Here is a 26,139-nt window from a genome sequence, read left to right as displayed (position 1 = left end):
CTTCTTCAATATGCAAATACAGAACGAAAGCAAAGCATATTCAATATGCAAATACAGAACGAAAGCAAAGTATAATCTGCAATTCTGTTCAAAATAAGTGATAAACATTACACATAAGCAGTCTGTGGCCTGTGCAACCTCAGATCTCTGTGGCACAAATACTGGTCAACCTAGTCACCCCTTTTAAACACTTGTGTGACCGTATCCCACACTGTATGGGGGTTATGGCCCAAAAGGCAGGCGGTGTTTACCGACCGCAGTCCTAAGCTGGCAGAAAAAAACATCTTCCCAAGGTGGTCCAGCTTCTTGGATTCCCTATCTGGGGGAGCAGTAGGGAATGTGCTTATCGAGGACGAGCCTTGGACCACCATGTTCTCGGGGGTGGGGTGTAGGGAGAGGAAAAGTGGATTGCCTGGGTCAAGGCGGTGGCATTGGGCAATCATCCTTTCCACAGGAGCCTCTGTGCTGGGCTTGGACCAAGTGCCGAGAAGGATGTCGGTGAGGCTTTCATTAAAATGCAGCAGGGGCTCCGAAGAGGCCGCCGCCGGCTGAAGCACCTCTGTCAGGAGGTTAGCCTTACCGCCACCATAGGAAGCTCAAGGCCCAAGTCCTCAGCCGCCCTACACAACACCACAGCGTAGGACGCTTCCTCCTCAATAGCCATGGGGGCGAGCATGCCAAGGTCTGGGGAGGTATCCAGACCACTGGTGTCACCCAACTCCTCTCGCAAGTACGGCTCTTCAAGATGGTCAGCTAGAGGGTCAATAGACCCCTCCCACTCCTCCTCCGACTGCCACTCTGGAAGATAGGGAACGCCAGGGATGAACAACTGTACAAAAATTCCTTTTGACGCCGGCTCCAAATTGGGGGTGAGGCTGTAGTAGGCACCGGTTGGCGGCGTCACTGGAATCGGCGCCGGGAAAGGTACCATGAAGTCGGCCGACACCGATCCGGATCCAGGCCGTGATCCATGGGGGCACTCAGGCGCAGACGCCGGAGCCGCCGGCATCAAAGGCCCAGGGCCCCCAGCTGAGTCCGTAGGGCCCCCAGCTGAATCCGTGGGGCCCGAAGGCACACCCGGGACGCCGCCACGAGACGTTACACGAACTTGGAGCACCCGACTGCAGGTGCTCAGTGGTTATTACCACGAACACCGAGTTTTACCACGGACCGGTGACCTCGTCTTTTAAGTTTATGCCCGTATTGGAGCCCGGCACAAGAGGGAATTACAGGAAATTATCTTGGCAAATATTAGATTGCATGCCTTGAATACCCAGAATCGGCTAGCGTGCGATCCACAAGGTGGGTCTGTATAGATCCCAGTCTTAAAACTGAACCAATTCGCCCTGATGAAGTTCCACAAGGTTAATGGAACGAAACGCGTTGGCTGTGCCTGTATTTGAACTACTAATAAAGAAGAAGATAAACAATACATTTTCTTTCCTTTGGACTCTAATTGTGTGCACCTTCCACTTTTGCGTTTGTATCTTACACCTGCAAAGTTGGCAGCCCAAAAATGCTATGGAGCACTACATAAAATACACGAAGTTGCCAGGGGACGCTCTGACTCCGGGAAAGGGAGGGAAGCGCAGAGCCATCCCAGCGGGCTCCAAAGGAGGAGCCAGAGCGCGACGATGCTCAGGGTCCCAATTTGCCCAACGGACGGGGAGAAGGCGAATAGCGACGGTGCTTCTTCGCCGCCTTCTTGTGCTTCGATTTACCGGAGGAGTGCGAAGACTTCGAGGACAAGTGGTCGTTATTCTGCAACCGGTCCCGCGTCCTTCCTCTTGACCAAGACCTTGACAACTCTGCGCGGACTACCGGGCCTCCAAAAGGTTTCGGGACCCCTCCCGCAATGACTTTGGGTTAATGGCCTGGCAGTCGGAGCACGACTTCGGATCGTAGTCGCGCTCCATAGACCACAGACACACGAGGTGCGGATCGGTGACCGACATCAGCCTTTGACAGGAGTCACAGGGCTTGAATCCGGTCCGACAATAGGACATCCCTTGAATACCAGGAGTCGAAGACAAAAAAAAAAAAAGTCGACAGAAGTCTACAAAAAAGTTTAGTCAAAAAAAGATTAATGGGCACGCTCTCACTGGATCTGCACAGGCTTGCGCGGAAAAAGAAAAAATGGACATCAGCACGCAGGGGTGGCGTCTAAGCAGAAACCGCAAAGTAACGCCAGTGACCACGACGCCGGACACCTAGTCGACCAATGCCACCTACTGAGGCGCAGAGGTACTGTTACGAAAAAATGTTGCCGGATCCAGTCTGACACCTGGTGGTAATTCTAAGGTAAGGAATCTACAGTCTCTTTCAGATAGCACAGTACAGGCCCCTGGGGACCGCATAACTTTTCATAGCCCTTATGAAACCTTTCAGATCGGTTGTTGAGATTACTATTGCTTGCTGAGTGAGATGGATGCTCAAAGATATTCTGGAACGGACAGATGCTTTCGGGGCCCATTCCATTAGGCGAGCAATGGTCTTGAAGGCCTTCTCCTTGGGGGGGCTGCCTAGAAGATATTCTTAAAGCAGCAGACTGGTCTTCAGACTAGTTCGAGACCTTTTACTTCAAGTCGATTGCATGCATGACAACTCTGGTTGTCAAATAGTTTTAAACTAGCATGACGAATATGCTACTTACCAGTATGCATCTGTTCTTGGCATGTAGGGCTGCTGACATTCATATCTGTGCATAGATCCCCGACTAGTGTTGGGTCCAGATGATCGCACATTGTTGTCCTGGAAGAGTCTTCGAAGTATCACGAGATAGGTGGCTCCTCCCCTGGACTACAGTGCGCATGGGCATCGACTCCATCCCCAGATTGTTTTTAGCCATTGCGGCAAAGATGGAGTGTAACACCGTGCGTGATGACCATGCTAAGAGTAAGTATGAGTGCTGCAGCCGCTACAGGCGCCGGGGAGGAGGGCGGGCGATATGAATGTCAGCAGCCCTACATGCCAAGAACAGATGCATACTGGTAAGTAGCATATTCAGTTCGAGGCATGTGGGCTGCTGAATTCATATCTGTGCATAGAATACATAGCAGTCCCTCCATTAGCGGCGGCCGCCTGTGCCAGCTGCAGCAGTTCGAAAAAGTGTTTTTAGAACAGCCTGCCCTACAGCTGCCTGCTGTTTGGAGTGCACATCTACACAGTAGTGTTTAGTAAATGTGTGTGTGGTAGACCATGTGGCTGCTCTACATATGTCCTCTAAAGGAATATTTCCAAGGAAAGCCATGGAGGCCCCCAACTTTCGGGTGGAGTGGGCCCGTGGGGGGACCGTTAAAGTGCGCTTGGCTTTTTCATAGCAGATTTGAATGCACTTAACGATCCACCTGGCTATACCGGCTTTGGAAATGGAGTTGCCTTTGTGTTGTGGCGAAAAGGCAACAAACAGTTGTTTAGTTTTCCTAAAATCTTTGGTCCTATCAATGTAGTACATCAAAGCTCTCTTGACGTCTAGTGTGTGGAGCATCCTCTCCGCCACTGACTCAGGATTTTGGAAGAACACAGGCAGTTCAATAGTCTGATTGATATGGAACTGTGAAACTACCTTAGGAAGGAATTTAGGGTTAGTGCGAAGCACCACCCTGTTGGAGTGAATTTGTATGAATGGCTCTTGGATAGTTAGTACCTGGAGTTCACTAACGCGTCGCAGCGATGTAATTGCTATCAGGAAGCCACTTTCCACGTCAAGAATTGAATCTCGCAGGAATGTAGAGGCTCAAAAGGTGGACCCAACAGTCTGGTGAGGACCACATTCAGGTTCCATTCAGGAGCCGGCGGGGTCCGGGGAGGAATGACTCGTTTGAGTCCTTCCAGAAAAGCTTTAATGGCAGGCACTCTGAAAAGTGAGAGGTGCTGCCTGTTTTGTAGATAAGCTGCCATTGCGGACAAATGTACACGAATGGAAGCATAGGCCAGATTGCATTTGTATAGATATAACAGATAACAAATGATGTTGTGAGTAGACGTGTCTAGCGGGTCGATGTTGTGGTCCGTACAATAAATGACAAACCGCTTCCCTTTCGCCGCATAGCATGCTCTGGTGGTGGGCTTTCTTGTCTCCCTTATGATACCCATACAGTCTGGAGGCAAATTGAGGTAGCCAAATTCTAAGACCTCAGGAGCCAGATGGCCAGGTTGAGCTGTTGCGGATCTGGGTGCTGAATGTCGCCATGGCTCTGCGTCAAAAGCCTGGGTGTGAGGTGGAGCCTTTGATGCGGTTACCACGGATAGTTCTAGAAACGTGGTGTACCGTGGTTGGCGTGCCCACGTTGGAGCAACCAGGATGAGAGTCATCGAGTGTTACTTCAGCTTGCGTGCCACCAGCGGTATCAGAGGCGCTGGGGGAAAAGCGTACGCAAATCTGCCGGACCAGTTCATCCATATCGCATTGCCCTGTGACTGTGGATGTGGGAACCTGGCGGCGAAGCTTTGGCATTTTGCGTTTTCCCTTGTGGCGAACAGGTCTATCTCTGGATGACCCCAGTGCTGGAAGTACGGTTGGAGTACCGATGGATGTATCTCCCACTTGTGCATTTGGTGGCTGTACCTGCTGAGCAGGTCTGCCATCTGATTGTCCTTGCCTGGGAGGTGTTCCGCCATGAAGAAGATGTACCTCTGAATGGCCCACTTCCACATGCTCCGAGCCAGATGAGACAACTGTGGAGAGTGTGTTCCTCCCGGTTTCTGAATGTAGTACATGGCCGTCATGTTGTCCGTCCGGATCAACACGACCTTGTTGCACAGATGTACTTTGAATGCCTTCAGAGCCATGAAGATAGCCATCAGCTCTAGAAGGTTAATGTGCATCTTCTTTTGCTGCGTTGTCCATAGTCCCTGCACTGTGTAGTGGAGTACATGAGCTCCCCAACCCTGGAGAGATGAGTCAGTCGTCAGTATAATCTGTGGCACAGGCTCCTGGAACGGTCGTCCCTTGCAAAGGTTTTGTGGATTTCACCAATGCAGAGAGTTGTATGCACAACCGGTTACCAACACTAGGTCTTTCAACTGTCCGTGAGCCTGATTCCACTGACGTGCTAAGCACTCCTGAAGCGGACACATATGTAGTCTCGCATGCAGGACTATGAAGATGCAGGAGGCCATCATGCCTATCAACTGCATGAACACTTGTGCCTGAAGCGAGTGTTGAGGTCTGAATTTCTGTATCAGCGATCGAATGCTGCTGATCCTCACTGAATTTGGCTGTGCTTTGGCTGCCAGAGTGTCTATTGTTGCGCCCAGATACTGCCGTATGTGGGCGGGTTGAAGGTGAGACTTCGGGTAATTCAGTGAGAATCCCAGATCGTGAAGAAGGTGAATGGTGTGGGACATGTGGGCGGCACACTGCTGGGCCGACTATGTCTGGATAAGCCAGTCCTCCAGATAAGGGTAGAAATGAATGTTTTGTCTCCGTAGGTGTGCCGCCACTGTCGCCAGGCACTTCATAAACACCCTGGGTGCCGTCGTTACTCCAAAAGGGAGGACCTTGAATTGGTAATGCTGATTTTGAATGGTGAATCTGAGGTATTTTCTGTGTGACGGGTGTAGCGGAATATGAAAGTATGCATCCTTCAGATCTAATGTTGCGAGGAAATCTCCCTGACTGAGCAACGGCAGAACCTGCTGTAGTGTTAGCATGTGAAAGTGTTCGGACCGAATGTACTGATTGAGGGGTCTGAGGTCCAGTATGGGTCTGAGGGACCCGTCCTTTTTTGGGATCAAGAAGTACAGTGAGTAAACTCCTGTGCCTCTTTCTTCCACAGGCACGAGCTCGATTGCTCCTTTTTGCAGCATGACGAGTACCTCCTGCTGCAATAAGTGCAAATGCTCTGTGGACATAGGACGGTGTCTTGGGGGTATGTTGGGTGGAGTGGATGTTAACTCCAGACAATAACCGTACTGGATAAGCTTTGTGACCCACCTGTCTGTGGTGATGGACTTCCAGACTGGCAGGAACTGTTGGAGTCTCCCCCCGACCGGTGGTGTATGGTCGGGGGCAGTGACAAGGCGTCACTGTTTGTTAGTGGCGGAGGATCTGGAGCGGTTTCCACGACCTCTGCCCTTGGCGCTGTTTCCACGATAGCCACCTCTACTTTGTTTGGTGTATGTGGTTTGTGCGCCACCTTTATTGTACTGTGTTTGCTGGGACAGCTGGCCTCTGGAAACACCTCTATTGCCTGAGCGAGGAAAAGAACCACCCCTGAACTGCTGCGACTGGAGAGCCCCCATAGACTTTGCAGTCTGTGTCCTTCTTGATTTTTTCCAAGATGGTGTCCACCTCTGGGCCAAATAAATGATCAGGGTTTACTGGCTGATTTAGAATGGTGGTCTGTATCTCTGGCTTGAACCCGGAGATTCTGAGCCAGGTATGTCGCCTCAACATGACACTAGTGTTAACGGCTCTGGCCGCGGTGTCTGCTGCGTCCAGTGCACATTTGATAGAAGCATTTGAGATGAGCTTCCCTTCCTGTATGTACTAGGAGGAAAGGGTCCCAGTGTAGACAAGGAAAATATATACAATTCAAAGAATTAATCGTCACAACAACAAATAGATCCACAAAGTTTTAATTCACAGAGGGATGGGGTGTAGTAGATATAAACAACAAATTATCAAATGTATTTACGGTTATACAGTGCCCCGGGGAGGAAGTGATCAAGTGAGGATGAGGAGGTGATAGGTATAAGTGACCGTAAAATCAATCAATAGAGCAAAATTGGCAGTTAATTACACAATCAAAAAAGCCAAAAAAAAATTTGGCAAATTTCATTGGATGAACATACTTCACAGAATACAATTAATGTAAAAATGGTGGCGTGAAGTTGACACGAGAGGAGCAGTTGTCGACGTTTCGACCCTCTTATCAATGCAGGGAATAGTTATACCCTTGCTGCGGGGTCTTCATCAGGACCAAAAAATGGGGTGGGGGGCAGGTAACCTGAAATTAGTTGCGGTGGAACTAGATAGACAAAGTTCTGTTGAAAGTAGTGTTCCTCTAGGATGTGTCTTTGGGTAAGAATCCTCAAAATGATAGTTAATTTATGGCGTAGCCTGTAGAAGGACCGCATCGATAGACAGGGAAAACGCGTGTCCGTTAATGAGCCGTGTTCCATGCGAAGTCGGGAACGTGAGAAAGGAATCCACGATATTATTAATGTTGAATGAATCGGTAGGCTCCGTACATACACTCCCTTCCTGTATGAGCATCTCCGCTGCCTCTTTATATTCATCTGGCAGGTGCTGTAACAGGGTTTCCAGTGTGTCGTAATGGGCCCTGTCATACCTGGCTAAGAGTGCCTGAGTGTTTGAAATGCGCCAGATATTGGCCGCTTGAGCTGCCACCCTTTTCCCCGATGCCTCTAGCACCTTAGATTCTTTATTAGGGGTAGGAGCATCACCCGTTGTTTGAGAGTTAGCCCTCTTCCTGGCATTAGAAACAACCAGAGAGTCCAACGGCAACTGTCCCTTAATGTAGGTAGGGTCCCCAGGCGCTGGTTAGTACTTTTTTTCAATCCTGGGGTTTATCACCCTGGCCCTTGTAGGCTCCTTAAGTATCTCCCCGGCATGTTTCAAGACACCCTTCAGCATAGGCAGAGTCTTGACAGTCCTCTCTGAGGTGGAAAAGGTGTCGAACAGAAAATCAACTTCAATAGGGTCAGCATGGAGCTGGACATCATGATTCTTGGCTGCCCTTTCAATAAGTGCATAAAACGCCGCTGAATCCTCAGTAGGCGATGTTTTCACAGTATACACATGAGTGTCTGGGGCAGTGTGTGGATCCCCTGGGTCAGCAGCATCTGCCCAGGGTTCATTATTATCTTCTGGATCAGTGTCCACAGGATAGTTGTACTCCTCATGGTCACCTTCCCCTGTTTCCACATCTGAATAAGTGGACGAGACATCTTGGCCACGTGGAGATATCGGTTCCACAAGAACAGGCGCTGTAGAAGAATCCTTTTTCAATGGAATTCTATACGACTCCATAGGCTGTTCCGGGGCGATCTTTCGTTTATAAATAGAAAGTCTGCCTGTATCGGCATCGATGAACTGTTCCTGCTGCTCTTCAAGCGAGGGTTGTCAACGCTTTGCGGCCGGTACCCCAGTTGCGGGCTTCGGCCCCGTGGACACCTTTTTGGGCGCTTCACCGGCCATCTTAGGGACGAAGGCCTTAGGCACCCCTTTCGGCGGCAGCGTGAAGTGGATGGGCGCCGACGTCTTTTGAGGTTTATCGGCAGGCTTTGGAGGTGGAGTATCCTTTGGTCTGACAGCCGAAGCCTTGTCCCTAATGCGCTTCAGCGACTCCGCCACCTGCTTCGAGAAGGAGGCGGACGGCTGCGTCGACTAGACGGAATCCTTTGAGGCACCGCCAGGCTTGGACTCGAGGGTTGTACCACTTTTAGCCTTGTCCGGTCGACGCGCAGGCTCAGGAACCTTCTGAGCACTGAGTCCTTTGTCGGTGTCGACGGTCTTCGCAGTCGATTTTTTCGGGTTGACGTCCTTGACCGGTGCCTTCGGCGTGCCAGTCTTTGGCTCGACGCCCTTTAGTGGCCTATTTGGGTCGATAACACCTTTATGCTTAGTCGGTGCCGATAGTTCAGAGGACTTCGAGCCGACCAAAGCAATACGCACTTTCGGTTTCGATTTCGCCTCTAGTGCTTTGGGTTGCGTAGACACCAAAGCTTTCTCTTTCGGTTTCAATTTTTCCACTTGCAGCTCTTTAGAAATGTCCGAAGGCAGGGCTGTAGAACCCAGTGGAAGATCTTGGGTAAGGCCATGTGGCGATCCCTCGACCTGAGCCTTATGAAGTGTATTGGCCCCAGTATCGGTTTGTGGGCCTGGCTCCTCGCTTGAGCTATCTTCCATGGTCCCAAAGGCCCCATCGTCGTCTCCTACCTCGTCGACGACGTCTTCCGCATCGAGCATCTCAATATCAGCGTCGTAGCTGGAGTCGATCTTCGATGCGGGATCGGACATGTTCCCTCGAACCTCCCGCTCAGCTTCTTCATCATCCCCGGCATCGAAGATGTTCACCGGGTCAGGTGCCGTCTGCTGGGCTTCCTTGCATGCAGGGCGCCGAACTCGAATCGTTTTCTTGGATCGGAAACGGGAACAAGCCATACAGCTAGATTCATCGTGATCCGGCGACAGGCACTTGTTGCACACCGGGTGGACATCGTTGTGAGGATATTTCGAGTTGCACACGGGACATCTCTTGAATGGGCTCCGTTCCATTATGGTCCGTCGATAAGGCCTCTGGCGTCGATCGGGCCTTCAGTGCCGAAAAGCCACGCGGCTCTCCTGGATGTCCGGCTCGAGAACTGAGCTGGAACAGAACTGGGCACCGATCGCAAGACAATACCGACGGTAAACTAAAGGCCTTTTGGCCAAAAGAAAGTTTTATATCGATTCCGAACTTGAGTGAACCAATAAGCATCTGAACCAAATGGCGGAAAAAAACAATCTGGGGATGGAGTCGATGCCCATGCGCACTGTAGTCCAGGGGAGGAGCCACCTATCTTGTGATACTTCGAAGACTCTTCCAGGACAACAATGTGTGATCATCCGGACCCAACACTAGGCGGCAATCTATGCACAGATATGAATTCAGCAGCCCACATACCTCGAACTTTAAACCTCCGGTCCCTACAGAGCATATATAATGTCCTAGCTATCGTGAAGGAACGTTTCAATTTTGTTAACGACACAGAGGCAAAGATTGTCCCTCCCAAATCTGAATCATAGCATCATCCACCCTGTCTTCTGGGAGTTCTGCATCGTTGATAAGTATATTTTTATTGTTATTAAAACTCAGTTGTGTACCGTATTACTGCATTGTATGTTTATGATGCATCATCAACTATTTTGATTGGAACATGAGATCTGGTTGTTTTAGTCTAAGAAAGAGGAAGTGCTTTTCCTGGTTGTTGATTCTATGGGACTGTCTCTTCGGTTATGGCACTAACTTATGCAAAGACACATGGGATATGTGGCCTTTCCTATGTTTATTATAGTGGTTTAAGGATGCACAGTGGAAAATAAAGGCAGAGTTAAGCATAATCCTCGCCTCAGTGTCCTTAACAGAACTGAACCTTTCTTTCACAATAGCTAGGGTATTTTATAGTTTGGTTGTCTACTGCCCACCGCGTACAAGTACTTCACATTTTTGCACTTAACACATGAGTTTTGCTACCTGCTTTTTACTAAAGTAAACTGGAAAAGCAAGCAGATAACCTACTCAGGGGAAAAAATGATCTGTGCAGTCCCCAACAAATGCATGATCCCATTCAATGGATATCTCATCCATATTCAAAATGGTTCTATTTTCAAAACCGTAATGCTAAAAAAAAACCTGCACGTATACTTGCCCAGGCCAATTTCCCCCCCCCTGTCAGTTTCACAACTTGATAGAAATACATTAACAGTGATTTTTGAACTTTTCGAAGGGTGCCCAATTTTCGATCAGATTACATAGGTTCTTCAGAGAAAGTTTAAGCAACCTGTAACCTCTAGCTTGTACATACCTTTGCTCATGGCTTAATAAGAGCCCTGGTGGCAGGTGTGGCCCACTAGCACTCTTGTTTCGGGCAGGGCCTATTTTTAATCAGACTTGGATCCAGAGCAAGGGAGAAAAGCACTAGAGGGTAAAAAGGAGGAAGATAAAGATGCAAAACAATGGCAAAGAAGAATGCAGGGGTGAAACGGAACTCACAAAAGTTTTATATAGGTGAAGGGAGGTTCTATTGGTGAATGACTTACAGAAGGCAAAATAAAGCCTTGACAGCCTTGGTATTCGGCAGCACTGAGCAGCAGTGGGCATCTTTGAAAAATATGGGGCCAGGAACTTAGTGGAGTCAAAGAAGCATTATCAGTGGCCTGAAAAGGCACCAGTCCACTGGAGAACTATCCAGTGAGATTAATGGCCAGTCCAATCATATACCCCAAAAATAAATTAAGCTTGACTATGCCATCCAAAAGCTTAATAAAAAATATTCTAATGTGAGATGGATTGAGACGTGTATGGCTTGTTGGATGCACACAGCGGCTCAAATACATTTCTGTTACAAGTTAAGTAAAACAATATCACCACAATACCTCTAGGCGGTAGATCCATATCTCCTGACGTAAGACCTATTAAATTAGGCCTCTGTGCATGGGGTCTGTGTCTGTACATTGGTCTTGAAGGATTGGTTATAGCAGGAGCTTCAGGATTATAGCCATCTGTCTCATAAGTTTCTGAAAGAAAGAAATGCACAAAATATAAACAGAGGAAAAGAATGCATTCATATGTTCAATATTAACATGTGCTGTAATTAAAAAAATGAGGATGAGTCTGCTAAAAATTATTAACTAGAAAAAGAAACTCTGTGGCTTGTGAAACTAAAATAATCATACACCAAAGAGATAGTAAAAGTACAGTTAGGCTCCTGGTCAAAGAATATTGAATGTTGACGAACATTGGCTGCATGGCATTGCTTTAAATGGTGTTTCACAAGAGGACGGTCAGTGGGTAAGCTAGATTGGCAACCTTTTCATTAAGGTCTTAAGAAAAACTTATTTTGCAAAAATCAATATTTTAAAGCAAGAGACATGTTTAAATCACGTTTATCTAACCTGATTAGAAAAATGGCATCAATTAAGTTGAAGTACTTTTATTTCTTCACTACTTTCTGAAGAACCCAGAGAGCTTCATAAGAAGATGTTGCCAACTAAACATTTCAGAACGGACTATGAGCGAGCATCCCACTTCTCCCACAAGAGGTCCATAAACCATTCTGACAAAAAGACCCAATCACATTTGTTCAGTTGGCACACAGCATATGTTGACTATGGTACCAATGTAAAGCCTGGAAGTTTGTGGAATAGGACCAAGAACAGACTAAGAGCACCGGAATCTTCATTAAGGTCAGTTGTCCTTAATCAGTACTCGAGCTCTTACTCATTCATGACTGCTCTGAAACCTCATATTACAGTCCAAAATAATGCTGATATAGGGAAACATTTGGCTTGATTCACTTCAAGCAAAACGACTGTACAAAACGTATAGTTTCTTACCTGTCGGTGTAGTTTTGCAGCTTGAAGACTTTCTGGATTCACTATGCTGTGCATTATTCCGCCATCTAGTGGTTGGGTCCGGAATTTTAGTTGATTTTCTCTTTTTTTTTCATGGCCCATTTGGTGTCCTTCGTGACGTTGACGTGCTTCCTCCAGAAGCTCCCACCTTGTTGACGTGCTTCCTCCAGAAGCTCCCACCTTTGGTCTCCATCTTCGGATTCTTTTTTTTTTCTAGTGCTATTCTTGTTTTTCCTCTTATTTTCTAGTCTTGTTCATTTTTAATCCCTTTCCTTCTGTCTCATCTTTCTGGTGGAGGAGGGTGGGCTCGCTAGTGAATCCAGAAAGTCTTCAAGCTGCAAAACTACACCGACAGGTAAGAAACTATAAGTTTTGCAGCGTGAATCTTTCTAGATTCACTAAGCTGTGCATAGACTTTGTAGCGGTTTGTCCTTATTGTGGTGGCTGGGTGAAAGATGAGCACTGGTTACTGAATATGTGTTATAAGACCTTCTGTCCCACCTGTGCTTCTTTGTTCATTTGCATATCCACACAGTAGTGCTTAGTGAACGTGTGCACTGAAGACCATGTTGCAGCTTGGCAAATGTCTTGAATCGGTGTCTAAGCTAGAAACGCAATTGTTGCTACTTTCTTACTTGTTGCGTGAGCATGAGCTGCTCCTTGCAACTGTTGCCCAGCTTGTTTGTGGCATAGTTGAATGGTTTGTGCAATCCATTGTGCAATGGTATTTTTGGTAACTGGTTGTCCCAAAACACTGCTTGCGAAGGACACAAAGAGTTGCTTGGTCTTTCTGCATTCCTTCGTCCTTTCTACATAGTGCTTCACCGCCCTCCTGGCGTCCAGTGTGTGCCGTGCTCTCTCCATGCTTGTGGTTGGTTTTTGGAACAAAATAGGTATATGGATTGTTTGGCTGATGTGGAACCGAGACACCACCTTCGGCATGAAGTGTGGGTCTGTTCTCATTACAATTTTATCACTGTGTATCTGCAGGTAGGGCTCTTGAAGTGTTAGCGCCTGCAACTCACTTTCTCTCTGTAAGAGTACGTGTAAGATTGAAGAGTGATAGATAGTGTAAGATGTGAAAGCTACTAAGATGGCTGTCTTTAGTGTGAGCATGTGCTGTGTAACCTTGTGCATGGGCTCGAAGGGTGCCTTCATCAATTGGGTCAGCACTACGTTGACGTTCCATGCTGGTGCTGGCATTATGTTTGGAGGTGTGATCCTCTTCAGCCCCTTCTAGAAATCTCTTTACAACTTGGGAGGTGAAGAAACTTTTCCCTCTTTCTCCTCTAATGTAAGCCACAATCGCTGCTAAATGTACACCTAGGGGTGTGTAGCTTAGTTTGCTTTGCAGTAGATATGTTAAGTATTTTAGCAATGTTGACTCCCTTGTTATTTTCCTTTGCAATTTTTCCCTAATGCACCATTCTGAGAATCTCCTCCACTTCGCTACGTAGCATTTCCTTGTGGTAGGCCTTCTTGTCTCCCTGGGCCCTGCCATTGTGCTCGCCGGTAGTTTGAGGTATGCAAACTCTAGGTCTTCAGGAGCCATTCCGCCAGGCTGAGGCTCTCTGGCTCTGGTTATAGCACCCTTCCGTTCTGCATTTTAACAGGTCCCTTCTTTTTGGGAATCTGTGTGCTGGTGTCTGCGCCATCTCCATAATTTGCAAGAACCATGACTATCTGGCCCACTGAGGTGATATTAGTTTCAGTGACATGTTGATGATCCTGCATTTGCTGAGTACCCTGCGTATCAGTGGGATCGGGGGAAAAGCGTATGCAAATGTCTTTGACCAACTTATCCATAGCGCATTCCCTTGTGACCGATGATCTGGATGCGAAGTGTCGGCATATTGCTGTTTGATTTTTTGCAAATAGGTCAATTTGCGGTGTACCTCACTTCCAGAATACTCTCAATAATTCCTGTTGGTTGAGCTCCCATGCGTGGGGTGCTGATGTCTGCCTGCTGAGTCTGTCTGCCTCCACGTTGTCCTTCCCTGGGAGATGTATTGCTAGCAGGTCTAACCTTAGTGGGATGGCCCATGTCCATATCTCCTGTGCTAGCCTTGACAGCGCTACTGACTGTTCCTCCCTGCTTGTTGATGTAGAACATGGTCGTGGTGTTGTCTGTTTGGACCAACACCCTGTTTCCGTATAGCTGCTTCTGAAATGCTTTCAGGGCTAGGAACACTTTTTAGTTCCGGGTAATTGATTTGCTTGACCGCATCCTGTTGCGACCATAGCTCTCTGACCTTGAGCTTGTGGATATGCGCTCCCCATCCCAGCTGGGAGGCGTCAGTCGTGATGGTCACTGTTCCCAACTTCCAGTTGCCTGTGACCTTTGTTGCTGTATCCATTCCTGGAAATGTCTCATGTGTAGTCGAATATTTTGGTCTAGGTGAATGCATGACGCCATCATTCCCATTAGCTTGCTCACCGTCCTCCCTGTCAGAACTTGCCCCTTGCAGTAATGACGCGTTTCCTTCAGTATCACCAATGCTCACTTCCTGCTGGGGAACACTTTGGCCTGTACGGTGTTTATCTCTGCCCCCAAGACTATCTTGATTTGCTCTGGCTCGATTGACGATTTCTCCCAATGAATCGAGAAGCCCAGTCCTGTCAGAGTTAGTATGACCTGCTGGATGTGTAGTTTGCATTGACAGTACAAACTTGCCTTTACGAGCCAGTCGTCGAGATAGGGGTATACGTGTATCCCTTGCCTTCGTAGGTGTGCTGCGACAGCTGCTAGGCATTTTGTAAACACCCTTGGTGCGGATTTCAGGCCGAATGCCAGTACTGTTAACTGGTAGTGGCTTTAGTTGATCACAAACCTTAGTAGGCGCTTGTGTTTGTGGTTGATGTGTAAGTAGGCATCCTTTAAATCTATAGTAGCCACAAAGTCTCCTTGCTGTATTTGTGGTATTACCTCTTGTAGGGAGGTCATCTAGAATCTTTGAGTCCTTATGAATTTGTTCAGGAACGTTAGATCTAGGATAGGTCTTAGTGTTTCGTCCACCTTTGGCACGAGGAAGTAAGTTGAGTAAACCCCCTTGTTCCTTTGGTTATGCGGTACCACCTCTATTGCCTCCTTTCTAAGCAATTCTTGAGCCTCTAGCTGCAAGAGCGAGAGCTCCTTTGCTGAGTGTGCCTTTATCCTTGGTTTTCTGTTTGGAGGTTGTATTTCTAACTCTATACAGTATCCGTATTGTATGATGTTTAGTATCCATTTGTCCGATGTGACCTTCCTCCATTCCTGGATGAAGTCTCTTATTCTTCCCCCTACCAGTGTTCAGTGTTTGAGGTACTGTTTGCCGTTGAACGTTTGGCTGTAATTTTTCTTTTTGTCTTTCCGCCCACCCAGATGTGTTGCTAGGATGGGGGCCTGTTGCATGGCAGAGTCACTTGGTTGAAGGCTGTTGTCCTCTCCTTCGTGTTTGTCCTCGTCCGATTCCGCGCCCTCTAAAGGACTGACCCCGAGGTTGGTACTGCCTGTTTTGTTGCTGCTGTCCCTGCTGCTGCTGGCCTTGGTTGTTCCCTTGGTAGCCTTGATGGAACGTTTGGTGCGATGTGGTCGGCACGTTGCCTTCACTTCAACCACCTGGCCTCCTTGTGGCTGTGCCTCTTCTCCTTCCCCTGAACTGCAACGCTCCCATGGACCTTGCAGTGTTGTTGTCCTTTTTGAGCTGCTTCAACTTGTCGTCCACTGGTGTGCCGAACAGTTGCTCTCCATTAAATGGTATTTTTAAGATGTTACTGTACCTCTGGTTTGAATCCCGAAATTCTGAGCCATGCGTGTCTTCTCTCAGTCACTCCTATCATCATTAGCCTGCTCAATGTTTCTGCCGCATCCAATGCCGATTTCAGGCATGTGTTCGCCATGGTCTTTCCTTCTTCTACAAGGTGAGCTGCCCTTTGTTGGTACTGATCTGGAAGATGCTTTAGGAGCTGCCCCACTTCATCCCAGTGTTGGTATGCATGCCTGTTGATCAGGGCGTTGGAATTTGTGATGCGCCAACATTTTGCCGCATTGCTCTCCACCTATCTACCTGTGAGATCCATCCTCCTACTCTCCTTGTCTGGAGGGGGTCCGTCATTTGTGGGAACATTAGCCCTCTTCCTAACCGTTGCTGCAATTATGGAGTCGGCTGCCACTGACCCTTGAATGTATAGAGGGTCCTTTGAAGAATGTTTGTACTTCTTCTCTGTTCCAGGTGTCACAACTTTGCATACTGCTGGGTCCTTAATAGCCTCTCTTCCCTGGTCCAGCACACTCGGGAGCATAGGCAGGAATTGGCTCCAAGTCTGTTAAGGCATTAGAGTTTCCAGGAGGAAACATGCCTTGGGCTTCTCCTCCTCCATTTTTACTCCAAGTCTGAGGAGCCTTCTGTACGGCCATGTTGTAGATCCCTATGTCCTCTGGCCGAGAGGACCTCGAAGGGTAAGTGTCTACACATTCTTCCGGCAATTCGGCATCGAGATCTTTCCATTCTACGTCATTGCCTCAGAGGACGTAGAATCACGGTAGGATTGAAGATCTTCGTCGCCTTCTCCTTCAAAATAGTAGTCTTCTCCCAGTTCCTCGACTGGGTCGGGCGTTTTCGGCAGTTCCGCGTCTTCGTCAACCCATCGACTTCGACCACTGGTTTCGGTGGGATTGTGTATTGGCTCATCTTCTCGTCGAAGTCCTTTTAAGGTTTCGCTGGGGGACGGAGCCGTTAGGCTCCGCCTCCAGAGAAATCTATTGAGTACAGTAAGCACTCTGGAACACGCCCCCCTGTCCCATTGGCTAGCTCCATAAATGGAGCCTAGCCATTGGACGAGGGGCCTGTCCGTCAATGCCGGACCAGACACGGGGGCGTTCCCGAGATTCTTTGGCTTTTGCCGACGTCACGCGACGCCGGGAACGCCCCTGAGTCTGTTCCGGCATTGCCGGCACCTCCCTTGCTGCTCGGGACGGGTCTCCTTATTTGTTCCTAGCTGCCCCTCTCCCGCCTCCCTCGTCCTCTCCCGCCCCCCTCTCGCCGTTCGTGTACTCTCCCGCCTCCCTCGTCCTCTCCCGCCCCCCTCCCGCCGTTCGTGTACTCTCCCGCCCCCCTCGTTCTCTCCCGCCCCCCTCCCGCCGTTCGTGTACTCTCCCGCCCCTCCCGGGTTCAACCACGGCATTAGGAACATCTCCGCCCCCTCCCGTGTTGCTGAGTGTCTTTTTCCTCCGTATACGGGGCCGCGGATGAAACCGTGGAGACTGCCGGCAGGCGGAGGCACCGAGGCCCGAGATGGAGGGCTCGAAAAGTGCCTGGCAGCCATTGGAGTGGAGGAGCACCGCTGCGGGGCGTCGGCCGTTGCTCTGAGACCAGACGTCCTGCGAATCCTGAGACAGCGCTGCTGGGAGGCACGAGAGGCAGGGCAGCTGGGCGTGATAGCTGAGCGGTGTCATGTGGACGAGGAGCGCGGCAATTTCTGTGGCCGGTAAGCGCTGCTGGGAGGCACGAGAGGCAGGGCAGCTGGGCGTGATAGCTGAGCGGTGTCATGTGGACGAGGAGCGCGGCAATTTCTGCACAAATCCTATAATCTTCTCTCTGAATATTTATGCTCTGTGGCAGCCTCTAAGCTGTCCTTTGCATCTTTATGTTAGGCCCCCCCTCTTTCCCCCCACACACACACATCATCCTGGCTTCGCCTTCATGCTTTCAAACGGGGCCAACGTGTCAAAAGCGAAATAAATGTTTGTTTGTGAATGTTTATCAAAGATTAGCATAAATTTGTCCTCATTTGACCACGACCACTCTTCTCTCGCGCCGAGTGAGTATTTTTTGTGCGTGGAGTGGTTACTTTCAAGTACTCATCGTGAAGATCACGGAAAAGTGACTGCTGCCAAAACATGGGGGTGGAAGAGACTGTGAGTAGTGTTTTTACACCGAGCATCACTGGGAGGATATCATATGCGATTTAAAAAGGGCCATGGCTATGTATGTCTGCATAAAGACGAGCACACCTGTAAAATATGGATTATGTTGTAGCAGTTGTGCATTGATTTATAGCTTGCCCTTCACATGCATTTTCCATTTTTTTTGGCATTACTGACCAGTAGGTTTATTAATTTTGAACTCGCCTTTGAAAAATAATTTTGCATTTGGCAAGATAACTTGTAGCTCTTCTGTAATATAACTTATTAAAATGAACTAATCAGTGTTGAGGTCCGTGTTTAAATACCAGGTCAAGGCTTCACATTTAACCCGGGTTAAATCAGCCTTTCATCCTTCACGAGTCTCAACAACGAATCCTATTGATTAACAGCTATATCTGCCATGCACAGCGCTGTGCAAACTCTATCAAAGTAAATGTAATTACAGAGAGCATCTATGAGGAGCTCAGGGGCATCATATCCGGTCTCTACAACAATCTTTGGCTTGTGTGTTCCACGAGCTCCTGTGCATTGAGTTACTTGAGAAACGCGTGCGTTACACACTGCAGGCATCTGCAAGGCGCTTTGTGTGCACTGCGACCCTTGGATGTTTTTCTGACGTGCACAGTCAACATCATTGTAGCCACTGCTTAAGTCTGGTGCCCACTTATTACAAGTGGATACATATAGTCATATTCCCGTCATGCACCTGACCATGGTCAGTTACACATTTTAGTCAGCCTTGTACCCTTTCCATTAAAAGCTAGGCGAGTTGACTCATATTTCAGCGTGCCAGTGAATGTTTCAAAGACTCTTGGAATCCAGCAGACATTATTTGCATATGCATTTTTTGTGGTAATGATATATTAAACTGGCCTCTATTTTGGTGGTAGATGTAGGTGGCAAACACATTGCAGGGGCGTGTCCTTTCTGTGTACGGGGTTGGCAGTTTCCTTGGGCTGCACGCCATCAGTAATGCTGCTTCCCTACCATATCACATCTGCTCGGCCGCCTCCCAGGAGGAGACATGCAGAGCCGTGCATTCAGCAAAGCCCCATTAGCCCCTGTTTTCTGCACATCTTGTAAAAAGAGCCAGACCTCGGGGGGCTTGGAGGCCTATTCGTCTGAAATGCCCAAGTCAGATGTGAAGGACGGGTTTCAGGAATCCCTTGGCCTTGGGGCACACATTTTTTTGAAAAGGAGGCTTCTTAATTAATATTAAAAAATGCAGGGATTTGGTGTTGCTGAAGAAAGAGTTTTTTAAATCACAGATATAGAACATTTGCCCATCTGTGCAGGTTTCCCATGCCTCTTAATATCGTAAATCCAATAATTACATATGAAAGTAATTGTTTCTATCTCGTTGTTTAAAAAAAAAAAAAAAAAAATCTATCTATCCGTACTTCCACTCTTAATTGTAAATGGCCAGGATGTTTGATCAATTTACTGTACTAAAAAAGGTACTGCAGCTATCTAAGCATGCATGCTTGGCTTCAGTGACATTGTTTTGCGACTTTTTGCGGCGATGTCGGCATAATTGTTGGCAGGTATAAAGCCTCTAAATTAATGTTAGCTTTACGACTAATGCATGTGCCCAGTAGCAGCAACCAACACGGTGCTGAATCTCAACATCGTACTTCTGTCGCTACCAGTTTTGTAAAAAATGAATCATTTTAACTCTGCATTCTGTGAAAGGTGGTTTCTACTAGGATAAGTTTTGGTACTGTCACATGACTGATAAAGCCAATGTTTTACATTTGCCAGTAATTACGCTTAGCATATTGACTTGTAGATTGCAGTACCCTAGTGTATACAAATCCCAGATGAAAATTCCCCAGTTTGTTTACGAACTTTGCCACACAACAGTAATCTATCTATTAGAAACAAAACACTTTGCCACTCTTATTTTCTCCACTCTGATTTTTAGGTCGAGCCTAGACAGCTTGCAAGCGGCGTGTAGCTCTAGGTGTATGTGTGTCTCTAGGTGTGTGTGTGTGGAGCTCTGTGTGTGTGGATCTGAGTGTGTGTGGCTCAGGATGTGTGTGTGTGGCTCTGTGTGTGTATGTCTTTGTGTGGCTCTGGGTGTGTGTATGTGGCTCTAGGTGTGTATGTGTGTGTGGCTCTGTATGTGTGTGTATATGTGTGTGTAACTCTGGGTGTATGTATAACTCTATATGTGTGTGACTCTGGGTATGTATGTGTAGCTCTGTGTGTGCATCTGGGTGTGGCTCTGGGTGTGTTTGTAATCAGTGTGTATATGTGTAGCTCAAAGTGTGTATGTGTGTGTGGCTCTGGGGTGGTGTGTGGCTCTGGGGTGGTGTGTGTGTGGCTCTGGGGTGGTGTGTGTGTAGCTCTGGGAGGAGTGTGTGGCTTTGGGGGGGTGTGGCTCTAAGTGTGCATGTGTGACTAGGGAGTGCAGAGTGACTAGGGAGTGCAGAGTGACTAGGGAGTGACTAAGGAGTGACTAAGGAGTGCTAGGAAATGACTAGAGAGTGCACAATGCTAAGAGGCGCGGAGGGACTAGGGAAGCTAGGGAGTGCACAATGCTAAGAGGTGCGGAGGGACTAGGGAAGCTAGGGAGTGCACAATGCTAAGAGGTGCGGAGGGACTAGGGAAGCTAGGAAGTGCACAGTGCTAGGGAGTGCTATGGAGTTCTAGAGACTCCAGAGATTAAGCTAATAACAATGTAAGTGACAATGCCATTTATTTATCTGTTTTCAAAACCAACACATAAATAAAAATGTTGTCATTAACAATGCCAATAGCTCAAACTTTTCCAAAGGCGAAACCATTGCATTGAAAATGCTTGTTCTGCTGTAGGATGCTTGCCATTTCGGCCTAGAGCCGCCTCTTCTTCCTCTCCATCTCAGCGGCATGTTCTGCCTTGAGGATTGGAGCGCTTCTCTTAGAGGCCGTCGACAACTATGTCGGCCCTTCTTTCATCTGGCGGAGGTGTCCTTCTCGAGGGCAACCTCAGACGTCTGAGGGTTTTCGCCGATTGGAGTCCTTTTCGAAGGATCCGCTCGGTTGACTGTCCCTGGAGGCTGTTGATTTCGTCAAGTGTTTGGGCGGCAAAACTCCCTTCAAGGACTTAACTTCACTTCGAGTGTCGCTCTGGGTTTTTTGCTTCACTCCTTCAAGTGTCGCTGGATGTTTAGGGGTCGACTACTCCCTTACCTCCTTCGACGTCTTCTTATGGACCCTGACGACCGTTTAGTCCTCCGGTCCTTCAGCGATGTTGTCCGCTTCCCCAATGGAGAGGCTCAAGTCTCATAGCGATGGAGGTGGCCCCCTGCACATTGTGGTTCGCCCTTCTCTGCCTCTCCCTTACTCTGAGGGTCTAGGGTGTAAACACCGAGCAGGCGCTGCAGTCTTCGCTTCTGTGGTCGAGCGGCAGGCAGAGGTTGCAGACTGGATGCCGATTCCTCTGGGCGTACTTGTGGTGGCAAATGGTGCAAAACTTGAACAGTGTTTTGTCCATCCCCGCGCTCAGGGAGCCCCTTGCGAGCGCATACTCCGTCGAAGGTCGAGGTTTTGTTCGTTAAAACTTCTCCCTCGTCGCTGCGGGTACCTGACCTGTAGTCCGGAGTAGCTGAAAACTTGATTTTTCGTCGAATATCTTCGATTTGCTGGATTCCTCTTCCAAAACTCTGAAAGTCTTCGGCAACAATCCAGACCCAATGGCAGAAAAAAAAGAATCTGAAGATGGCGACCAAAGGTGGGAGCTTCCGGAGGAAGCATGTCGACGTCACGAAGAACACCAAATGGTGGTATGTCGACGTCCACCTGAGCCACGAAAAGAAAAACTACCATTATGGACCCAACCACTAGATAGTGGAAAAATGCACAGCATAGTGAATCCAGAAAGATTCACGCTGCTAAACTTCCTGGCAGAAGTCTGCTTCTTTACAGGAAGATGCATCAAGGCACTAATGAGTAGTAATCTAGACAGCAGCCCTGCAAATCTTTGTAACTGACAAGTTATCTCCTTTTGTTTACCTGGTAGAGACAATCGCGCACTGTCGTCAGTGACTTTCCACGCCTGGAGTGCGGAGTCATGAAGAACAAGTTGCATACCTTCGATAATGCCTTATCTGGTATAAGTAGGAAGCTGGCTCTGTATATATTATAACAAAGTAAGGTATAATGTGCACAGAGTCCAGAGGATCCCTGTAGGAAGCTCGCTCTGTATATAGGAGGAGGGTGGGCGCACACGGCCTCACATCCCAGCACTCAGTTTGCCCCGATGCATCATATTAAATGCAGTGCATGATAACACTTACTTCAGTGTCAGGCTTTAGTTTTTGACCCTTGATGGTGCAGCCCGTGCTGTGTATCTCTAGACATGTGTTTCAGGATAGTTGTTAGTGTGCGCCCACCCACCTCCTATTTGAAAAGGCTCCCTTGAGCTAATGAGCTGACTTGCTCCGATTGATGCACCTGCACCCAAGCGAGTGGTACAGATACCTGAGAAGACTTTGGGCAGCATTTCCAGCACCCCAAAAAAGAATCCAAGAACATATGTCAAATATTAACATCTTTTTCTTACATTTGTAATAAAGCTTGAAACATTGAGATAACATATTTGAACCAGTTGTTGAATGGTTGCACAGATTGATGCTGTGGTGGAGCTCAGTGATGTTGTGGTGCCACTGAGTGATGCTGTGGTGGTGCCGAGTGATGCTGTATGCTATGCTATGCTATGTTTTGTTTTGCTATCCTATGTTTTGTTTTGTTATGCTATGCTATGCTGTTTTGTTATGCTATGTTTTGCTATGCTATGCTATGTTTTGTTATGCTATGCTCTGCTATGCTTTGTTATGCTCTGCTATGCTTTGTTATGCTCTGCTATGCTTTGTTATGCTATGCTATGCTTTGTTATGCTATGCTATGTTTTGTTGTGTTTTTTTATGCTATGCTGTGTTTTGCTATGCTATTATGTTTTGTTCAGCCATGCTATGTTTTGTTTTGTTAAGCTATGCTGTTTTGTTGTGTTTTGTTATGCTAGGTTTTGTTTTGCTATCCTATGCTTTGTTATGCTATGCTATGTTTAGTTTTGCTATCCTATGCTTTGTTTTGTTATGCTATGTTGTGTTTTGTTATGCTATGTTTTGTTGTGTTTTGTTATGCTATGCTTTGTTGTGTTTTGCTAGGCTATGCTTTGTTATGCTATACTTTGTTATGCTATGTTTTGCTATGCTATGCTATGTTTTGTTATGCTATGCGATGCTTTGTTGTTTTTAATTATGCTATGCTTTGTTTTGGTATGCTAGGTTTTGTTATGCTATGCTATGTTTTGCTATGCTAAGCTTTGTTTTGTTATGCTATGCTATGCTGTGTTGTGTTGTGTTATGCTATGTTTTGAAATCCTATGCTAAGCTTTGTTTTTTTTCCGTTTTTTAAAATATTTTATTGAGCATGATCTGTAGTATTCAATCAAACATTTTCTTTATAAAAGGATAAATTCTTAATAAAGCAATAGTACATCAGTAAAATTATTAGGAACAAGATACGAAAGAAAAAAGAAAAAAAAAGAGAAAAAAGGAAAAAGACAAGTTATAATTTACACAGTTTGCCTCGTCTTACCATGTCAGCCCTTATCAACCCTTCTCTTATCAGGGGGGGGATCTTACATTGGAGTACCAATTAGAAATTGGGGCCCAGATCCGAGTGCCCCGGGCTCTAGTTTTCCTACCTCTTGTGCGATATATAGCTATCTCCTGCTTATAAGTGGCAAGAAATCGACAAAGCCACATCTGAAAGGTGGGTACATTGGGATCTTTCCAGCATGCCGCCAGAATAATACGAAAGACGGCAGTACCCAAAAAGACAATCCTCTGTTCCTCTAAACTGTAACCTAAGGATTCGTCGTGACCTAGAAGATATAGGGTGGTGGAGTATCTGAGATTCCGCCCGAAAACTTGAGCCCAAAATCCTCCAATCATTGTTTGTAGGTTATCTAGTTTCGGACATTCGGCAAACATGTGGATTAAATTTGCTTGTCCCCGTCTACATCTGGGGCAGCAGTCATCTACTCGCATACCCCAGGTGAAGAGTTTAGCCGGAGTAAAATAAAGGTTGTAAATAGGTTTAAAGTATTGCGCTTTAAGGTTAGGTGCTAAAAATAATGTTGTGTAAAGAGTTATGGAATAATTAATATCTACATCTGGGTTACCAAGTTTTTGTGCCCAGGATCTCTCAACAGTATCTAGATCATCATTAAAGGATTGAGAAAATATATCATATAGAGTACCTATTCTAGTAGCTCGTTTCCCTATAATAGAAAAAAAATAAAAACTATCTAAATTAATAGTAGGTTTAAAGTTACGAATGTTGGTATAGACTTGGAAATATTTTAAATAATCTGTAGATGGTATATCAAATCTCTGTTGTAGTCCCTCAAAGGATGGAGTAAGATTCTGCCCGAAAAAATGGCCAAGTGTATATATGCCTGAATTCTCCCATCTCCTGGAGACAGTATCTATTAAAGATGATGATATGATCTTGCTATGCCAGAGAGAGGTATACCTTGTTATTTTCGGTATGCCTAGTTGTTTGGAGGCAAGTTTCCAGACTTTCCATGCGTCTCCGATTACCTTGAACTTGGTCTTTTTATAATATGATGCTTCGAGTTGTTTCAAAAATAGCCCTCAGCATTTATCTACTAGTCCAAGTTCAAAGATAGAGGGGATATAAGAGTCTATGATGGGTAAGTTGGAAGGTTTCACTTTAAAGAGCAGGCCCATTTGTTGGAGTAGTGTCGCCCAGAGATAGAATGTCAAATTCGGGATACCTAGGCCGCCTCTATGTAGGGGAAGAGTTAAAGCTGGTAATGCTCTCCTTATTTTGTCATAATTCCAAATAAATTTAGATATTGTGGAGTCAAAGATTTTAACAGTGGTACCGTCAGCCATCAATGGAATAGCACGGAATAGATAGAGTATTCTAGGAAATATACTCATTTTAATATAATTTGCTCTCCCTATTATTGAAAGGTGTAAGTTATCTACCCTCTTAAGATCTATTTTTACTGACTTGATCAAAGGATCATAATTAAGCTGGTTAATTTCTTTTATCTCCGGAGAGATATTTACACCTAGATATATTGCGTTTTTAACTTAATAGGGACTGTCGTATATATGATATTGTTTGTACATAAAACCATAGTTTTATCTCTGTTGAGTGAATAGCCAGAATGGAGTCCAAAATCCTGGGTTATTTGCTCTATTTCAGCTACTGCATCTGCTGGTTTGGTTGTGAGCACAGTAATATCGTCGGCGTATGCCAATATTTTAGTAGAATAAGGACCCACCTTAAATGGTTGAATTTGAGGGGGTTAAGAAGCTTTAAAATTAAAGGATTAATTACTAGGGCAAATAATATCGGGGAACAGGGACAGCCCTGCCTAGTATCTCTTTGTACCTCTACAAACTCTGACTCAAACCCTCAATAGATAGTTTAGCCCTAGGGCTGATATATAGGGCTTTCAGGGCCTTAATAAAGCCTGGGCCGAAGTTGTTAAATTTCATCATTTCCCATAAAAACCGCCAAGACACTCGATCAAATGCCTTTTCGGCATCGAGTAGGACCATCGACATCTCTCCCCCCGTGGCACCCATGATGTCGAATAAGGCAATGACTCTACGAGTATGATCAGTCGTTCCCCTCCCTGGGATAAAGCTGTGTTGCCACGGGGATGCGAGGTGTTCGATGACCCCCCTTAGACGGTTTGCAAGTATCTTCGAGTAAAGCTTTGAGTTAGAGTTTATGAGTGATATGGGTCTATATGAAGAGGGGAGCTGGGGGGGGGGTTTCCTTTTTTAGGAAATATCGCTATATTAGTGTGCTTCCAAGACTCTGGTGTAGCTGAGTGATGTTGTACCCCTAGAAACAGATCTAATAAGTAGGGTAGTATCTGTTTACCCAACAGTTTATATAAAACTCTAGTGGGATCTTGTCGGGCCCAGCCGCCTTCCAGTTAGCTAGATCTGATAATGCATTTTCTAGTTCTTCCATTGTGATTTCTTTCTCCAATTCTTCTCTATCAACTCGATCAAGTATTCTAGATATCTCTGGTTCCGGTAGCCACTCACTAAGAAAGGTTTTCATATCTCTTGTAGATAGATGTTCATTCTCATTTTGATATAGTTTT

General features: G+C 46.8%; 1 protein-coding gene across 2 annotated transcripts in view; it reads right to left on the bottom strand.

The window, feature by feature from the left end:
- Positions 1 to 26,139, bottom strand: part of LOC147698192 (RNA-binding protein 26-like) — a 1,163,085-nt gene that overhangs the window by 844,429 nt on the left and 292,517 nt on the right. For both annotated transcript variants that reach the window (XM_086934819.1, XM_086934820.1), the window contains exon 9: positions 11,108 to 11,248. In XM_086934819.1, coding sequence (XP_086790945.1) covers positions 11,108 to 11,248 — 141 coding nt within the window. The remainder of the gene's footprint in view (positions 1 to 11,107; positions 11,249 to 26,139) is intronic.

The sequence above is a fragment of the Lissotriton vulgaris genome, chromosome 8, assembly GCF_964263255.1.
Source record: "Lissotriton vulgaris chromosome 8, aLisVul1.2, whole genome shotgun sequence".
Lineage (NCBI taxonomy): Eukaryota > Metazoa > Chordata > Amphibia > Caudata > Salamandridae > Lissotriton > Lissotriton vulgaris.
This window is presented reverse-complemented; position numbering and strand designations above follow the sequence as displayed.